The sequence below is a fragment of the Schistocerca nitens genome, chromosome 2 (assembly GCF_023898315.1).
Source record: "Schistocerca nitens isolate TAMUIC-IGC-003100 chromosome 2, iqSchNite1.1, whole genome shotgun sequence".
NCBI lineage: Eukaryota > Metazoa > Arthropoda > Insecta > Orthoptera > Acrididae > Schistocerca > Schistocerca nitens.
Window position 1 is genome coordinate 624628023 of NC_064615.1, and position 20001 is coordinate 624648023.

General features: G+C 44.2%; 1 protein-coding gene across 1 annotated transcript in view; it reads left to right on the forward strand.

The window, feature by feature from the left end:
- The window catches only part of LOC126235209 (odorant receptor 43a-like), a 76706-nt gene that overhangs the window by 16663 nt on the left and 40042 nt on the right, over nt 1-20001 (forward strand). The window contains exons 2-4 of the mRNA XM_049943940.1: nt 2679-2778; nt 8319-8420; nt 19390-19614. Coding sequence (XP_049799897.1) covers nt 2679-2778; nt 8319-8420; nt 19390-19614 — 427 coding nt within the window. The remainder of the gene's footprint in view (nt 1-2678; nt 2779-8318; nt 8421-19389; nt 19615-20001) is intronic.

A 20001-nucleotide genomic window follows, 5' to 3' on the forward strand; every position in this document is an offset into this window, starting at 1 on the left:
TTCCCAGTTTTTCAGTTCTATATTTTTCTTACCGAAATATAAAAAAGTTCACTAATTGAACCACTTGTTACTATGATTTAAATCTATGTTGTAGATTTTGAAAGAATTACGTGGCCAAATTGTCTGTAGCGTCACCACAAAATTCCATAACTGTCATTGTCTCCTACCATTTCCGCAGAAGAAACAAAGGAATTTGCTTCAATACATAGCGTGGATTTGACCGAGCGTTGTGGCGCATTGAACACTGGCCTCAAGTTGTGGAGGACGACCGTTTAGTTACCCGTCCAGCCATGCAGATTTAGGTTTTCCATTATTTCACTAAAATTGTTAAGGACAAATGCTGGATTGGTTATTTCAAATGGCATGGCAGATTTCCATCTCTATCCTTCCATAATCCAAGCTTGTGCTCGGTCTCTAATAACCTCACTGCCGACGGGAACTTAAGCTTTAACTTCCCTTCTTTTTTTACGGTATTTTTGGTAAGGGCACGAACGACTTCGCTGCAGTGGTAACACCGGTTCCCCTCATATCATCGAAGTTAAGCGCTCTCGGGGTTGGAGAGCTCATTGATGCGCGAGTGTCCGGGTCTGAAGTCTCCAAAGTGCTGTTGGCATGTTAGGTGCACTCAGTCCTTGTGAAGCCTATTGAGGAGCTACTTGACTGAGAAGTTGCGGCTACGGTCACGAAATCTAACCAAAGGAGAGAGGGACGTGTTGACCACATGCACCTCCATATCCACATCCAGTGACTGCTATCGGCTAAGGATGACAGGGCGGTCGGTAGGTACCGTTAGATCTTCTGAGGCCTGTTCGGCGGGAGTTTTGTAAGTGCAAGATGCAAATTCAGTAGGAAGGGCCTACATTGTACCATCAAACTACACTCCTGGAAATTGAAATAAGAACACCGTGAATTCATTGTCCCAGGAAGGGGAAACTTTATTGACACATTCCTGGGGTCAGATACATCACATGATCACACTGACAGAACCACAGGCACATAGACACAGGCAACAGAGCATGCACAATGTCGGCACTAGTACAGTGTATATCCACCTTTCGCAGCAATGCAGGCTGCTATTCTCCCATGGAGACGATCGTAGAGATGCTGGATGTAGTCCTGTGGAACGGCTTGCCATGCCATTTCCACCTGGCGCCTCAGTTGGACCAGCGTTTGTGCTGGACGTGCAGACCGCGTGAGACGACGCTTCATCCAGTCCCAAACATGCTCAATGGGGGACAGATCCGGAGATCTCGCTGGCCAGGGTAGTTGACTTACACCTTCTAGAGCACGTTGGGTGGCACGGGATACATGCGGACGTGCATTGTCCTGTTGGAACAGCAAGTTCCCTTGCCGGTCTAGGAATGGTAGAACGATGGGTTCGATGACGGTTTGGATGTACCGTGCACCATTCAGTGTCCCCTCGACGATCACCAGTGGTGTACGGCCAGTGTAGGAGATCGCTCCCCACACCATGATGCCGGGTGTTGGCCCTGTGTGCCTCGGTCGTATGCAGTCCTGATTGTGGCGCTCACCTGCACGGCGCCAAACACGCATACGACCATCATTGGCACCAAGGCAGAAGCGACTCTCATCGCTGAAGACGACACGTCTCCATTCGTCCCTCCATTCACGCCTGTCGCGACACCACTGGAGGCGGGCTGCACGATGTTGGGGCGTGAGCGGAAGACGGCCTAACGGTGTGCGGGACCGTAGCCCAGCTTCATGGAGACGGTTGCGAATGGTCCTCGCCGATACCCCAGGAGCAACAGTGTCCCTAATTTGCTGGGAAGTGGCGGTGCGGTCCCCTACGGCACTGCGTAGGATCCTACGGTCTTGGCGTGCATCCGTGCGTCGCTGCGGTCCGGTCCCAGGTCGACGGGCACGTGCACCTTCCGCCGACCACTGGCGACAACATCGATGTACTGTGGAGACCTCACGCCCCACGTGTTGAGCAATTCGGCGGTACGTCCACCCGGCCTCCCGCATGCCCACTATACGCCCTCGCTCAAAGTCCGTCAGCTGCACATACGGTTCACGTCCACGCTGTCGCGGCATGCTACCAGTGTTAAAGACTGCGATGGAGCTCCGTATGCCACGGCAAACTGGCTGACACTGACGGCGGCGGTGCACAAATGCTGCGCAGCTAGCGCCATTCGACGGCCAACACCGCGGTTCCTGGTGTGTCCGCTGTGCCGTGCGTGTGATCATTGCTTGTACAGCCCTCTCGCAGTGTCCGGAGCAAGTATGGTGGGTCTGACACACCGGTGTCAATGTGTTCTTTTTTCCATTTCCAGGAGTGTAGTATAACATGTCGTCGCGAATATGAGCATTTACCGTAAAGGAGAAGCCTAGCTGTGCTGCGAGTCTTTAACTACGCTAAAACTTCAGTGATATTTCTATGACTGTGCGGTGTACTGTAATAGGCACAACTGCAGTACGACTGCCGCACGTGGTAGCCCCGCGATCTCTGGCACCTTGACACGGTTCGCGCGGCTCCTCCCGTCGGAGGTTCGAGTCCTCCCTCGGGCATGATTGTATGTGTGTCTTGTCCTTAGCGAAATTTATTTTAAGTTAGGTTAAGTAGTGTGTAAGACTAGGGGTCCATGACCTCAGCTGTTTGGTCCCATAGGAACTTACCACAAAATCAAAATGCAGTGCGACTATGTTTTCTGTTGCAGGTTTGTCAGCTTCCTGGATTCTGTTATGAATCCAATTGTTATGACACAGTTCACTTTTGGCGTCATGGTTGCAGGAGTAACACTCTTCCAAGCAACATTCGTAAGTTAATGCCCTACTATTAAGTGAACGTTTCTACTAGTGTCGCTGTCAGAAGAGGTTGTACTATTGGTCGCTAAGGTTGTTAAATTGTTGATGATAGCTACCTGATATACGACTAGTGTAATTTCGGAACAATATTTGCTTTTTTGAAGTAAAAAATACTCCAGTTATAAAAAATTATTTCCAAAATGGTTATCGATTAAATCACACCCCTTGAAACCCCTTTAAGCGGTGCACAGTTTATTATAGACTCTGACGGATTCAAAAAGCATGAAAGTAAATTTTAATGTCACTCCTATATGACGTAGAGGGCATACGAAAAATTATAAAATTTACATTCTCACTCATTCAATGTACATTTTATGTAGAGTAATTTGGAAAACAGTTTCTACGTAGCACTTATTTACCATCTCCTAAAAGAATGTTATACACAAAATGAAAAATTTCTGAAATCTATTATTATAAAGTACGTGTGGAGGACTTCGTATGCAAATCATGTCCCTGAAAGTGTAGTCTTAAGAAATTGAATAGTACTCGCTAACAGATGGCCGAATATATCTCCAACACATGTTATTTTATTTGAGTGAGATTAACGATGTTCCTGTTCTGTGCTCCGTCCACAATCCATTCAAGAAATTTTCTCTGTAAACAAAAATATCATCTCTCGTTCTACTCGCGGAGCAACTCCTTCCAGCTAGGTATTTCTTATTGGTATGCTCATTGAGCATTCAGTGGAAACAGAGATGTCGCGATCGAAGTATGCTTTAAGATATCCTTTACTGGTATTAAGATACTTCGGTTTAAATGGCTTGTGTAAAAAAGAGATTTCGATTTTCGCTGTTGCTTTAGCAGTACACTCAACTCCTGTTAATGCCTCAGTTAACAAGGTAGCAAGACGTGCATTCCCCCGAAGCTTTCTAGGTCATGCAATTGTACAGTGTGTTATATTTAAAACGCTCAACTCACATATTTCCTGAACCATTTCAGTTACCGTAATTCTTTTTTCACCCGTATGAACTGAGAAAAACACTCACAAATTTACGTACAATATCTTTTCGTACCTTTATTAACTAAGAAAACACCTACATCAGTTTAAATTTTTCAAACGGAATTTAAGTAATATATGATGCTACTATCCAGAATTCGATTAATAGTTTCAGAGAAACTACAACTGCTTACAAATTTAAAACCGAAGCTAACCACATTTGGTTGTATGAGTTTGGACCGTCCGCCCCTGGTAGCGCGGCGGAATGTCATACCTAACGGCCCGGGTTCGATTCCCGGCTGGGTCGGAGATTTTCTCCGCTCAGAGACCGGGTGTTGTGTTGTTCTTATCATCATCATTTAATTCCGATCGACACGCAAGTTGCCGCAGTGGCGTCAACTTGAAAGACTTGCACCAGGCGAACGGTCTAACCGATGGGAGGCCCTAGCCACACGGCATTTCCACGGCAGTTTGGACAGGCGCACCAAATATAAGGTAAAGGACGTGGCGTCTGAGGCCCATTCACTAGTTAACCACTATAAAAATTCTGCTCTTGTTTGTGTCACAATTTTGAAAGACAGTTGCACATAAAACAGAATGGATTTGTAAATCGCGGAATTGAGGGAAAAGCAACGTTAAATAATAACTTCACGTAATGAGAAACACTCTTACGCTGCAAATTACTTCCGCAACGACAACAGAAGGAAAATTACAAAATAATGTGATCATAAACACTTCCTTGAAACTACATTTATATTATAAGGTGTTCGAATTTCCCACCGTCTGATACACGTTAGCAGTCGCTATTGCAAAGAGTTCTAGACAGACTTCAGAGCTTCTTATGATATCATTGAGTGTGCTCCAACAATACGGTTTTTTGCATCCTCTGGCATGGTCTAAAAATGTACATAGACTTCATTTTTGAGTAAACCTAAAAAAAAAAGATTTTAGTAACATCAGATCATCCGAAAGTGCAGTACAACCGAAAACGCCTTCAAGCCCATACAGGGAGAAGAAACGAACCGAGTGAACCCACTCCTTTGATCGAGCCAGTGGTGAGCCGGGAACTCAACACTCTGGTACCAAATGGTTCAAATGGCTCTGAGCACTATGGGACTCAACATCTTAGGTCATAAGTCCCCTAGAACTTAGAACTACTTAAACCTAACTAACCTAAGGACATCACACACACCCAAGCCCGAGGCAGGATTCGAACCTGCGACCGTAGCAGTCCCGCGGTTCCGGACTGCAGCGCCAGAACCGCGAGACCACCGCGGCCGGCTCTCTGGTACCACATACGTCAACTAATTTCAAGTGGCACCTCCTATAGGAGAGGTGGCAGCACTCGTTGAGGTTTCTTTAATGAAGCAAGAACCAAACATGTAGTCTCTAATACTCCCATACCGAATGTTCACACTCCGTTGCCTTCGATGTTGCGGATTCTCATGGAAAAATAAGGTATACACTATGTGATCAAAAGGATCCGTACACCCCCAAAAACATACGTTTTTCATACTGCGCGCACTGTGTCGCCTGGCCACCAAGAGCTGTTGTATAGCGATTTGATTCACGGATCCAGTTATATGGCTCCTTCCGTGTATAACGATTTTGCGACTATGACGTTTGGGATATGAAGATGGCATCAATGTAATGCCGAAGCTGGTAGCATATAAGAAGTTCATAAAATAAATTTCTACAATACATTCGGCTGTTGGTAAATTATTGCATCCAGAAACAAATTAATCAGTTTGGTAATGAAGTATACAACCGGGAGCCCCTAGATTTTTCGTTTTCTCAAGCGACACTACTAAACACATTCCATTCACATATGAAATTTGTCAAATTAAGACATGACTGCACCTACAGAGAAGTAACACAATATTATGTAACGTTATTTCATTCGGGGAAATGGTATATGAGTGCCTTGAATTAGGATTATCATACTTGAAGAAACATAGGGGCTAACCAGTTTTCCAAGGTGCGTTGGTTGTTGGGGACGGTGCACAATTGGTCCCGCACGGCCAGCGGCACTGAAGAGCCCATCTTCCACAACGTCAGCCACTCGTCGGTCGGAGATGGTGAAAAAGAAACCCGCAGACAATAAGCCTTAGCAGTCGATCTTTGCCATCTGATTGTGTCTTCCTTTAGACGATGGTTCAGTTATGAACGGTAATACAGGCACCTCACAAAAGAAGCGAAACGAGTGATACGAGCTAACTAGTCCGCAGCTATGAGAAATAGCGATTTCAGAAAGGGGTCGAACGTCAGTTTCGACTTAGAGCATTTCCTTCAGTCCCTCTAAGAGCAACAAACGTTCGCACTTTCACTTGAATCATCTAACTACATGGCGGAGTTACTGGCTTCAGGGGGCTTCCTATTATGGCACACAGACATTCAAACCCGTACTGATCCCCACTACCTAATAAAGCATATTGCAGTTCAGTATTTGATAAAGAGGCAAATGTAACTTGGACACTCATTGTGAATAGATATCTGTTCACTCTGAATGAAAGAATAACATTCTCAATAATGAAACTGCCGATCGCCTCACCTAGAGGAGCATTACGGAAGGACAGTTACTCAACACCTCTCCCTTATACTGGTCTCAAATCGACGATTAAGGAAGCTGCTTATCACGACTGTAACTCTGAAAGGCACATATCCCATCACTATAGGGGCTGACACATGGCGAGGCAGGATTCGAACCTGCGACCGTAGCAGTCCCGCGATTCCGAGCTGCAGCGCCTAGAACCGCACGGCCACCGCGGCCGGCCACCTGTATCCAGCTTTAAACAATACGTTGCTGTGGATTTCACATGGAACCAGCTTGGCTCGATAACAGGGTCGTAATTTTGTGTTCGTATTTTACATCACTAACTTATATTTGTACTTCAAACTTTCATCATTGTTCTATTGCAAAATCTACAACTCCCTTAAGTTGGCAGTATTGTAACTTCGTTTGGCTGTGTGTTGCTTGTCATGTTGTGTTTTTATTTTACGTTGAGAACTTATGTTTGTAACCAGACTCTCATTACTATTCTACTGTGAAATCTGGAATTACGTTAATCTGGTACTGTTGTAACTACTGCTAACTGCCCAGAGGCGATATAAACAGATAAAAATCTGTCTCAGAAGTTTTATGGAATAAAAGATGTTTATCATCTGTAAGTCGACGTGCTGAAATGTTCTAGCTGCGATCAGAAGCTCCTACTCACAATATCACGCCGATATTGCACACACATTTGCACACTTTTATATGTAGTTGTAGCACAGCATTTCCCATGTCGGCTACTTGCAAAATGACAAATAGTTACAGAATTCAATGTACAGTCGATATACCGATGATACGCATCCAGTTGTATTAAACTAGTAGAAATTGGGAAAAGTCCGAAACTCATCTAGGGGTACACAGAGAGTTCGACTTGTTTTTGCGTTTAGTCAATAAACTATATTATTTTTTTCAAGTGAAAAGTCACTGAGACCACTACACGCTGCGATAAATTCGTTTAACTGACAAGTTAGTCTCAAGTTTTAAAGTCACGAGGAACATTAAAACTTTTCTGCAGGACATAATTTCTCCTAATGCTATCATCCTCTCGTGACGCAACTCGTTCCAAATCCCTTTCCTTTGATCAAATAGTGCTACATTGCGCTACCTTATAGAACTTTCGTCAGTCGCCACACCATTGCCTGCGTTGACCGAAACAGTTGAAAGTAATCTGGTTTAACAGTAGTTGTAACTCAGCAAATAAATACGAGTGTTCAGTCCACATAATAGTATTCGTCTGCAGACAATCAGGACCTTCCAACAGACGATGCCTGTCGTCAATGTATGAGAATTAACTGTCAGACATCTTACGAATGTCATATTTCATGGTCCAATGGAGGAATTTTCTAAGGATTTGGCCCATCTTCTACACATATGCCGCAGTGAGTGCTACATACAGCTTCTAATTTAACGATACAGCAAAATACAATAGAGAGGAGCCAACAATGATCTTGTTCCATCACAAATTTCTCGTTTGGAATTCCTTGGTAGCAGAGGAGCTAAGGTATTTAATGCTACGACAACATCGATTCCCTACGTTGGTAACTGCTTTACAATCATTCATGCACATTTCCACACCATTTAGTCACTACTACCATGAATCTATTCACATTTCAAAGTGAAATCGTGTTTTGATGACTTCTGCTACTTTCGCATTTCTTGCATACTATCTTAATAACATAAACACTCTCTCTCTCTCTCTCCCTCTCTCTCTCTCTACCTGTATGTATGTGTGTGTACGTGTGTGTGTAACGTTCGTACAATTTCTAGTGTTTCAGTACAGCCTAATTTCGTATCTTTTCTGCTGAACGCACGAACTACTAAACCACAAGCACTAGATAGACACGCAAAGCACCATTAAAATTAGCTCTTTATACAAAAGCCCATTTGCAGATGTACTAAAATTTCATTGATGATGTAGTTTTTTGAACAGATACATAGTTTATGTTTAGATGTAGCATAAGATCAGGACTGTACTTCCGTTTTTTTTTTTTTTTTTTTTTGCAGAGTCCGAGCAACAGCACTATTTTCAAGTGTGTCACATGGCTTCCCATGCCGAGCACTCAGATTTTCTTATACTGCTGGGGCGCCCACGACATCATGGACCAAGTAAGATATCCCATACATTTCTCTATTTAAGTGTAACTCTTCATTTCTACTTCCAGCAGCCGATTTTGCGAATGTGTCCTCTTCACGGCCCCGAGTATTTATGAGGTTAAGCCACGTAGCATCGACACAGGCGAGTCATACCAAGTCTGTTCGACGTTGTGTCCTTGTGTACATGTGCTGTTGGGTGGGTTTCCATTAACCACTATCCGCAAGTAGTGTACACTGTCGTTGACATACTGAGTGCCGATTTTTTGTGTCAAATTCAGCCAGTCTCGCAGCGGCGGGCACTTAATTGGTTAGTTAGTTACATGTTCATGTGCCTCTTTCCGCGATATATTGTTCTTCCTTTTTGCTATTTCTTCAGTGTTAATCTATTGTTCATAATCAATAAATTGTGGGCAGAGTCAACATCTGCCACCCGGAAATGTCTTACAATTACAAATATGGTTCCGAAATCACTGTCTTACTAGTATATAATAAATATGAAACCTTCAGGTGTCTCCAGATTTCTTCCACAAATACAACTTTCTTTCTCGATTCTTAAACCAAGTCTTAGCCATGATTAAATTGTCCTCTGTGCAAATTTCTTCTAGGCTGCTTTCTATTTCATTCCTTTCCCCCGAACTATAGTCACGTGTTATTTTTCCTTCCGCTCCTTTTCCTAATATAGAATTCCTGTTCCCCATCACAATAAAATTTGCTTCCCCTTTAACTATCTGAATAAGGTTTTTTTTATCTCGTCTTTCATTTCATCAATCTCTTCATAGTCTGCGGAGCTAGCTTTTTTATAAACTAGTACTGTTTGATGGGTGTTGTCTTAGTATCTATCTTGGCTACGATAACGCGTATACTATGGCTGTACTACCCCTGTTTGATTTTGTGTTTATAACCCTGTATTTCCCTTGACAGAGGTCCTGTTCCTCCTGCCACCGAACACACTGACTCCCACTACATCTAATTTCAACCTATCCGCTTCCCTTTTTAAATTTTCTAACTTGTTTACCGATTAAGGGATCTAACATTCCTAACTAGGAGCGAGTTTTGTTATATCATCTGTGTGCTTTAGTAGTTTAGTTTCTTGCGTTTCTGCGTGTAAATTTAAAATCTAATAGCCACAGTTCTCGCGTTTTCGTTTGCGTCAGAAAGTAAACCGATTTTGTGACATATTACAAGTTCCTTACCAGGGGCTAATTATTTATTTTTTACCTGGGTGCTTCGGTAGTTAGGTTCTTGAATATCTGCGTATTACTAGACACAGTTCGACGTTTTCGTCAGGGTCTACATTAGAGTTGCGCAGCACGTGCCGATAGTCTGTTTATCTGCATACTTTAGTTTTCCACGGTCTTTGGTGTGGACAGGGACTGCGATTGTTGTGTGCGGATGCGAGCCGAGTTGGTGACACTTCGCTCTCAGCTTCAGGCTGTGATGGCTTCGGTTACACAGCTTGAGGATGCAGTGGATGTGCACCACTGTTGTGGGCCGGCCGTGAGGATCCAACGGACGTCCAGCGGGCGCCTCACAGTCCTCCGATCGGTCCTCACCGGTGGCCAACCCAGTTACTGCTCCCACTGAGGCTGACCCCTCACCTGTGGTCGAGTGGGAGGTCGCCCCGAGGCGAAGCAGGCGGCGAAAGACTTCCCAGGCGGCCGCACGTAAGGCCTCCCCGGTTTGTCTGACAAACAGGTTCCAGGTGCTGTATGTCGCTGACACTGTGGCTGAGCATGATTCTGTAGCCTGTCCCGTTTCAGAGGAAACCACTCAGAGGGTGGGACTATTGATAGTTGGGAGCTCCAGCGTTAGGCGCATTATGGGGCCCCTTAGGGACTTGGCCGACAAGGAGGGTAAGAAAACCAATGTCCATTCCGTGTGCATACCGGGTGGAGTCATTCCAGATGTGTAAATGGTCCTCCCGGACATGAAGAGCACAAGGTGCAGCCAACTGCAGGTGGTTGCTCGAGTCGGTACCAATGATTTGCGTCACTTTGGATCACAAGAGATTCTCTCTGGTTTCGAGCGACTAACAGAAGTGGTAAAGGCTGCCAGTCTTGCTTGCAAGATGAAAGCAGAGCTGACCATTTGCAGCATAGTCAGCAGGACCGATTGCGGACCTCTGGTACAGAGCCGAGTGGAGGGTCTGAATCAGAGGCTCAGACGGTTCTGCGACCGTGTAGGCTGCAGATCCCTAGACTTGCGCCAAAGGGTGGTTTTTGTTTCGGGTTCCGCTGAATAGGTCAGGTGTCCACTATACGCAGGAGGCGGCTACACGGGTAGCAGGGGCTGTGTGGCGTGGACTGGGCGGTTTTTTAGGTTAGAGCGTCTAGGAAAACACAAGATGGGCTTCAGAAACAAAGGGTGCAGGCTCAACACAGAAAGAACATAGATTCAGGAACCATTGGTATAACAGATGTAAATTGTCGTAGCTGTGTTGGGAAAGCACTAGAGCTCCAAGCGCTAATAGAAAGGACTGATGGTCAAATCGTTATAAGCACTGAAAGCTGGCTAAAGCTGGATATTAGCTCAGCCGAAATTTTTGCGAAGAACCTAACGGTGTTCCGAAAAGGTAGGCTAAACACGTTGGCGGCGGCGTGTTTGTTGCTGTTACAAGTAGTTTAATTTGTCGCGAAATTGAAGTAGATACTTCCTGTGAGTTAGTATGGGCACAGGTCATTGTTGGCAACCGGAATAAAATAACAATTGGATCCTTTTACCAACCTCCCAGTTCAGATGATACAGTTGCTGAAAGCTTCAAAGAAAAGTTGAGTTTGATTTCAAACACGTACCCGACTCATACGATAATAGTTGGTGGTGACTTTGACGTATCCTCGATATGTAGGCGAAAATACATGTTTAATTCCGGAGGTACGCATAAAATATCATCCGAAATTAAGCTAAACGCATTTCGAGCAGTTAGTTCATGAGACCACGCGAATAGTAAACGGTTGTGGAAACATACTTGACCTCTTAGCAACAACTAATCCTGAGTTAATAACCAGCATCAAAATCGATATAGGGATTAGTGAACACAGGGTTGTCGTAGCGAGACTGAGTATTGTAATCCCCAAATCCTCGAAAAACAAGCGAAAAATATACCTATTCAAAAAAGCAGAAAAAATTCGCTTGACACCTTCCTGAGAGACAATCTACACTCATTCCAAATTAATAATATAAATGTCGATCAGATGTGGCTTAAATTCAAAGAAATAGTATCGGCAGCAATTGAGAGGTTTGTGCCAAATAAACTAACAAACGACGGATCTGATCCTCCTTGGTACATAAAACGGGTTAGAACACTATTGCACAAACAACGAAACAAACATGCCAAATTTAAACAGACACTAAATCCCCAAGATTGTCGATCGCTTACAGAAGGTAGAAATTTAGCGCGGAGTTCAATGCCAGACGCCTATAACAGTTTCCACAACGAAATTTTTTCTCGGAACCTGGCAGAAAATCCAAAGAGATTCTCGTCGTATGTGAAGTATGTTAGCGGCAAGAAACAATCAATGCCTTCTGTGCGCGATAGGAGATACTATCGAAGACAGTGCTGCGACAACAGGGTTACTAAACATAGCCTTCCGAAATGCCTTCACTAAAGAAGACGAAGTAAATATTCCAGAATTCGAATCGACAACAGTTGCCAACATGAGTAACGTAGAAGTAAATATCCTCAGAGTAGTGAAGCAACCCAAATCACTTAAAAGAAGCAAGTCTTCTGGTCGAGACTGTATACCAATTAGGTTCCTTTCGGAGTATGCTGATGCATTAGCCCCATACTTAACAATTATATACAACCGTTCGTTCGACTAAAGACCCGTACCCAAAGACTGGAAAGTTGCACAGGTCACACCAATATTCAACAAAGGTAGTAGGAGTAACCCACTAAATTACAGGCCTATATCGTTAACGTCCATATGCAGCAGGATTTTGGAACATATATTGTGTTCGAACATTATGAATTATCTCGAAGGAAACGGTCTATTGACACACTGTCAACATGGGTTTAGAAAACATCGTTCCTGTGAAACACAACTAGCTCTTTATTCACGTGAAGTACTGAGTGGTATTGACAAGGGATTTCAGATCGATTCCGTATTCCTGGATTTCCGGAAGGCTTTTGACCACACAAGCAGTTCGTAGTAAAATTGCGTGCTTATGGACTATTGTCTCAGTTATGTGACTGAATTTGTGATATCCTGTCAGAGAGTGTAGTAATTAACGGAAAGTCATCGAGTTAAACAGAAGTGATTTCTGGCGTTCCCCAAGGCCATTTGCTGTTCCTTATCTATTGAAACGATTTGAGAGACAGTCTGAGCAGCCGTCTACGGTTGTTTGCAGATGACGCTGTCGTTTATCGACTAATAAAGTCATCAGAAGATCAAAACAAACTGTGAAAGGATTTATAAAAAATATCTGAGTGGTGCGAAAAGTGTTGGTTGACCCTAAATAACGAAAAGTGTGAGGTCATCCACATAAGCAAATGGTCTACAAGCAGTTGAATATAACAGCTGCCAGTCAGTGACTGAGTCTATTCCATGTAAACGCAGCCCACACCATTATGGAGCCATCACCAGTTTGCACGCTGCCTTGTTCACAACAGGGGTTCATTTTTTTCGTGAGGTCTGTGCCATTCGAATCCTACCAACAGCTCTTCTCTCAGCTGAACAGGCCCCGGTATTTCAGTCGTCTAGCGTCCCACCGATATCGTCACGAGCCCAAGAGAGGCGCTGCAGGCGACGTGATGTCGCACTGTTAGCAAAGGCACTCGCGTTGGTCGCGTGCTGCCATGCCCAAGTAAAGCCATACTTCACCGCAGCTCCCTAACGGATATGTTCGTCATACGTCCCATATTGATTTCAGCGGTTATTTCAGGCAGTGTTGCTTATTTGTTAGCACTGACAACTCTGCACAAACATCGCTGCTCTGGGTCCTCAAGTGAAGTCCGTCGGCCACTGCGTTGGACGTAGTGGGAGGTATCGCCTGAAATGGGGTATTCTGGGTACACTCTTAAGGCCGTGGATTGAGGAATATGGAATTCCAAAACGTAATGTCCCATGCATCTAGCTCCAACTACTATTCCCAGTTCAAAGCCTGTTAATTCTCGTCGTGCGGCCATAATCACGTCTGAAACCTTTTCACATGAATCAACTAAGTAGAAATGGCAGCTCCACCAATGCATTATACTTGTATACTCTGTGCATGCGGTGCTACGCCATCTGTATATTTGCATATCGCTATCCCATGACTTTTATCACTCCAGTGTATTTACAATTGCAGTACAACACTAGTGATGGTGTGGGTGATTTCTGCGGCTCCCCTCATCTCTGCATTTGTAGACAGATCTTGCATATGCATTGAGCATGGATTAAGACAATTTCGGTGAGCTGTGTCAGTCTCAGAGTAGGACATTGCAGCAAAAGTACCAAACGAGTCTCCTACTGGCTCAGGAGGTCGAGAAAGCAGCATCTCTTGCATATGGAAGACTGTTACTGTGCCACCTCAGCCGTGCTGCGGCTCGCGTTGATGCTGGCTCTCGTAAACCGGATCCAGCAAGACTTAAAATGAGTGAATTTCAATCCAGGTAGAGAAACCTCTCACATTGTGATATCTCCCGATTCTCCAGTGACTTGGGTTTGTATCGCTGTTCGTAGTGTCTCCGAGGCGAAGAGCAGCGAGTGGATTGCTTTCTACTCTGGTGGTAGTAGTTCCCTTCTCGTTCTGGGCGCTCTAAACACAGTATTCTGGGGACGCAGTGCAGATCGCCGGTTCCGGCTTTGGTGTATTGTTCCATCGTTGCATTTGGTTTATCGGACGTCTGGTAGCTTCAGAAAAATTATCATTAGTCATTCGTTGGACTGCCACTAGTCTGAGTTACCATTTTGTGAAGTGAATGCAACTCTTGGCTGCCTGTCTCATCGCTCGCGAAAGTGTTTGTTGCCGGACCTTCTCAGTGGTCGATTCCTGGAACACCGTCAGTGGCCCCTTGTGTTACGAAGTTTACCATTATCTTATTTCACCCGTTTGGTGATCATCTGTTTGTTTTTTAAATTAACCTTTCCTATTCTATTTCCTGTTTTACAGCAGATTTCTAAATTCTTTATTTTACTGCCGTTCCTGTCGTGTAAGGCCTTCAGCCGTCATTGTGGTCATTTGACTTAAAATTCTAATTTGATATTTGTATTTTAGTAGTAACTGCCATTCCTGTCGTCTTATACCTTCTGCTGTGTTTGTAGGGAATTACCTTTAATATTTCAGTACATGTAAGTTGTAAATTGCTGCGAGTTCTTAAACAATTCATAATTTATTGCCATTCTTGGCGTTTATTGTCTTCAGCCGTGATTGTGGTCACCTGCCTTAAAATTCTAATTTGGTATTTGTATTTCCGCAGTAAGCCTTTAAAATCTTATTTGCTGCCATTCCTCCGCCTGATGCCTTCTGCTGTGTTTGTGGCGACTTGCCTGCAATATTTCAATACCTATAATTTGTAATTTGCAGTAAGTTTTAAATAATTCTTAATTTATTGCTATTCCTGGCGTGTAAGGCCTTGTACCCAGATCACAGTGGCTTGTTTTTAAAACATTATCTGTTGTATCTGTATTTAATGGTGATTTGCTAAATTGTAGCTCACTGAAAGCACTATTATTGGCACAGTCGTTTATTCCTTCATTAATAACGTGTGGTATTTTATTTATTATTAAATCTGGAATTACTAGGTTAAAATAAGTTGTGTGTAACTGTAAAAGGCAACCAATAGTAACTGATTACGGCCCCGTCCACAATCGTAACTGAATCCTACCTTCCCTTGACTATCAGGTTTCACCACCAGCTGGCTATTGTGCCGCCCGCTTCCTCCACCTGACATGTTTACTGTTGTGGATCTCTGCGAAATGTTTCCCAGCTAGAAGGAGGATACTTAAACAACATGGACTGTCCTTTGATTCATTCTCAAGAGGAAGTTTCTAAAGCAGATACAGTTCTTAAAAGCTTCCTAAAATACACCAGCAGTCTCTGGAAACAATGGTTACTAGATTCGGCCGCCAGTTCGGCGCCCAGCCCAACATTTTTCCTTCTTTATGTGTTCCTATGATCGAAAGTAGCGCGCCAAAAGTAATCATTTCGGATTGGTTGAAACTAGTAACAGTGACTTTTTAGACGCAAGTTTTTGAAACTAGTGCATTAGTACACTTGATTGGGACGTCCGCATTTTCCCTACGTTGGCGGGTGTACAGTGGCGTCATCATAATTGTTTCATTGGCGGAACGATAAATGTAATTTTTCTGATTGGCAGCTGCTAACTTGAGGAGTTCCGTTCCCAGAACGGACGCACTCTACGCTCTTTAGACACTTTGGATTGTGCCCTCAGTTAGGACGCACTGTGATCAGGTCACATCAGATGGAGACTTCGCCTGCAGACTTCTGGTTCACGTCTCATCCGAGGGTGATACAGCTGCTCTGTACATACAGGCGCACTTAGCGAGCCATTGGCACCACCAGCAGCTGGCAGATTCATACTTTAATGATGGTGAGATTTACGGACGTCACCGGCACTATAGATCGCGATGAACCCTCCATACTTCCTCTGTTACATTCAACATCCACTAGTACAGGTATAGCTTGACAACAGCTTCTTTTCAAACCATGATATGCAATCACTGTTGTCGTTTCATGGAGTTTCGTCAGTGAATTTTTGACATGTTAGGGAGCTCTACTTACTGTTATGTGCTTCCCTTTCCTAAACTTTATCAACCTTAGGTCAAGCCAGTTTCTTTTTTTTTCGTTTATTATTAATGTCTGTTACATATTGAGTATGTTTCTATTGAATTATTTGACAATGTTTACTGTTAATAAACTCATGGATTTATTGTATTTGAAGTTGATGTCGTAGTTAATCACCCCTTTGCATAATTAATGAAAATCTGTGATTATCCACGCGTTTGTCCATGGCTGAACCAAAAATTAGTATTTTTAATTCCGTTTCAGATATTAAAATTAGCGTGGTTCGTATTTTTTATTTGCAATGTGGTGGCTCCACTATAATTTTTCTAATACTACATGTACAGTACGTATCGTACTTGTGTCGGTATGTTTTGACAATAATAAAATGGAGAGGGTGAAATGCGGTGCTGGCACATAGCCTGCTCCTCCCCTATAGCAGCAAAGGGGCCGCCAAGCTTAAAGTCCACATCCGACGGACGGATCATCGTCGACTATGTCATATGCCCTTACATCATGAGACACTGCGGAGGGTTTTAGTATTTAAACCAGGACACTGGCGCAAAGTCTAGTGATCAAGAATTTTACGCCACCACCTGTCCAACCCTTTCCGACCAAATACTGCCACGAAAGTTTCTTCCACAACCATAATTCCAACTGCCGTAAACCCAGGTTGAGCGACAACGCACAAGCCTGGCGTTAGCGTCTTCGACCACAGAGGCGGGCAAAGCCGTAGGTAGGTGACTACCTAACATCTTTAATCTCTCCGTAAAATAGGGGGAAAGGGGGCGGAGGGCAGTCGGCATAATTAGGCGAGCCCCGCCTGTGATTTCGGACATTTGCGTGGTCTTTCGTGAAGTTAGAAACATTCAACTGACAACAATGATTTGATCTTAGTCAGAATGTTTCTTTTCTTTCGTTGCATAATGTTTGAGATACGTTAGAACTAAGATTTTATAATTTTCTTTTAAGTTTATGGCGCCAACACTTAACAGAGATTTTCCTTACGGCTTTTCTCTTCTTTTGTGGATTATGTTCCACATTCAGTGACTACCGGCGTCGATATCAGCGTTGTATCTTTTGGATGTATATGTATGTTATGCATTTTTTGTTCTGTTTACGACTTTTGTTTTGGTGGTTTTCACAAAAGCATTTGAGTGGTTCGTGGTTTTAATGAGAACGTGAAGACCGACGGACGTTAGCAAGAGTTCAGGCTAAGGTTGATCAAGTAAAAAATATGGGGATAAGAAGTGGTAGATACTGGGGAGGAGCAGATAACTTTTTCATGGAATTAGTGAGCACTACTGGTTATGATAGCAAGGATGAGGTCATGGTCGCCTCACGACATGCTGAAAAAAAAAAAAAAACGAAGAGATGGAGGAGAACGATAGGCCGGACTCCCTTCCACAGACACATACTCGATTTTGTTTGCGGGTGGCGGGTGTTAACTCCAAGTAGAAGAGAAGAGCAATTTTCGGCAGGAATCGATGAGAGGAAAGTAAGGCTAGAAAAGATGATTGCAAGAATTTGACACAAAAATAAGAAGAGTTTAGGAAGAGATAACAAGAGAAAGGCTAGGAAGGAAGAAGCAACGGAGACTAGGAGGGGAAGAAAATAAACTACGAAAGTGGCAGAAGAGACAAAGTAAGAGGCTAGGGGAGTGGAGGAGGAAGCAGAAAGGACGAGAAGGGAAATGAAGTCAAGGTTCTACATGTACATCTACGAACATACTCCGCAATCCACCATACGGTGCGTGGCGGAGGGTACCTCGAACCACAACTAGCATCTTCTCTCCCTTTTCCAGCCGGCCGAAGTGGCCGTGCGGTTAAAGGCGCTGCAGTCTGGAACCGCAAGACCGCTACGGTCGCAGGTTCGAATCCTGCCTCGGGCATGGATGTTTGTGATGTCCTTAGGTTAGTTAGGTTTAACTAGTTCTAAGTTCTAGGGGACTAATGACCTCAGCAGTTGAGTCCCATAGTGCTCAGAGCCATTTGAACCATTTCTCCCTTTTCCACTCCCAAACAGAACGAGGGGAAAATGGCTGCCTATATCTTATCTTTGTGGTCTTTCCGCGAAATATAAGTTGGCGGCAGTAAAATTGTACTGCAGTCAGCCTCAAATGCAGGTTCTCTAAATTTCCTCAGTAGCGATTCACGAAAAGAACGCCTCCTTTCCTCCAGAGACTCCCACCCAAGTTCCTGCAGCATTTCCGTAACACTCGCGGGATGATCAAACCTACCAGTAACAAATCTAGAAGCCCGTCTCTGAATTGGTTCTATGTCCTCCCTCAATCCGACCTGATAGGGATCCCAAACGCTCGAGCAGTACTCAAGAATAGGTCGTATTAGTGTTTTATAAGCGGTCTCCTTTACAGATGAACCACATCTTCCAAAAATTCTACCAGTGAACCGAAGACGACTATCCGCCTTACCCACAACTGCCATTACGTGCTTGTCCCACTTCATATCGCTCTGCAATGTTACGCCCAAATATTTAATCGACGTGACTGTGTCAAGCGCTACCCTACTAATGGAGTATTCAAACATTACGGGATTCTTTTTCCTATTCATCTGCATTAATTTACAGTTATCTATATTTAGAGTTAGCTGCCATTCTTTACACCAATCACAAATCCTGCCCAAGTCCTCTTGTATCCTCCTACAGTCACTCAACGACGACACCTTCCTGTACACCACAGCATCATCAGCAAACAGCCGCACATTGCTATCCACCCTATCCAAAAGATCATTTATGTAGATAGAAAACAACAGCGGACCTACCACACTTCCCTGGGGCACTCCAGATGATACCCTCACCTCCGATGAACACTCACCGTCGAGGACAATGTACTGGGTTCTATTACTTAAGAAGGTTAGGAGGTATAAGTAAAGAAGCCACAGAAAAAGTTATAGCATTCAGAAAGTCATTTAGGGAAAAATGAGAAATAGCATCAGCAGAAACGAAAGAAGACAGGAAAGTAGCGAAGGAAGCAAAGGATGAAGCTACAGAGAGCAGGAAAGAATCGGAAGCGGCTAAAATGATGGCTAGGGAGGTAAAAAAAAAGTGGAGGAAGAAACAAATGATCGATTAGACCAACTTCCAGTCATGGAACGAGACCTTGAGAATATTAGCGATAAACAGGAGGTGTAAGAGGAACGCATAGGCAGGAAAGAAGGTCGTGATTTTTATTGATTGCTTTACGTGTGCGGTGGCTCTCTTGGTAGTACGAGCGTTAAAAGCACGTTGACTGTCTGCGCAGGGTGAGGCCGTAAGCGAGGCGCTGTACAGCTGCGGCTGGGTGGAGGCGCCGGCCTACTTCAGGCGCGCCATGAGGATCGTCATGTGCTGCGCGCAGCGGCCGCTCTCCCTCACCGCGGGCCGAGTGTACGCCATCAACAGGGCCACATTCATCTCTGTGAGTACCACTCCACTCTTTGGTAGGGCTCTGGCTGTCAGGTACAAGGTGTTCAGCCACAACAGCCTGGTACTGCCAATACCCGGGAGGCTGCTTCCTATCGTCGCTTTCGGTCTGGCGCGTTCCTCGTGCTGCGGCAGGTACTAGAGGTGACAGAAGTAGGAACGGCCTTCGAAAGGAGCCTAAGAAAATAGACAGTGAATCACCTGATACCACCCGTCTGCTGTAAACCGTGATGTAGTTACATTAACTGCCACGGTTTGCACCACTCAACTATCATCATTTTACATTTGATTTCGATCTTCTTATTACTTCATTAGACAGTAAAGGACAGCGTCATCTGCAAACAGTTTGACAGAGCTGCTCAGGTTGTCTTGCAAAGTGCTTATGCAGGCTGTAACGGGTATACGTGCAGATATTTTTATATAAGGAAACTGAATATGTACATACATCGAT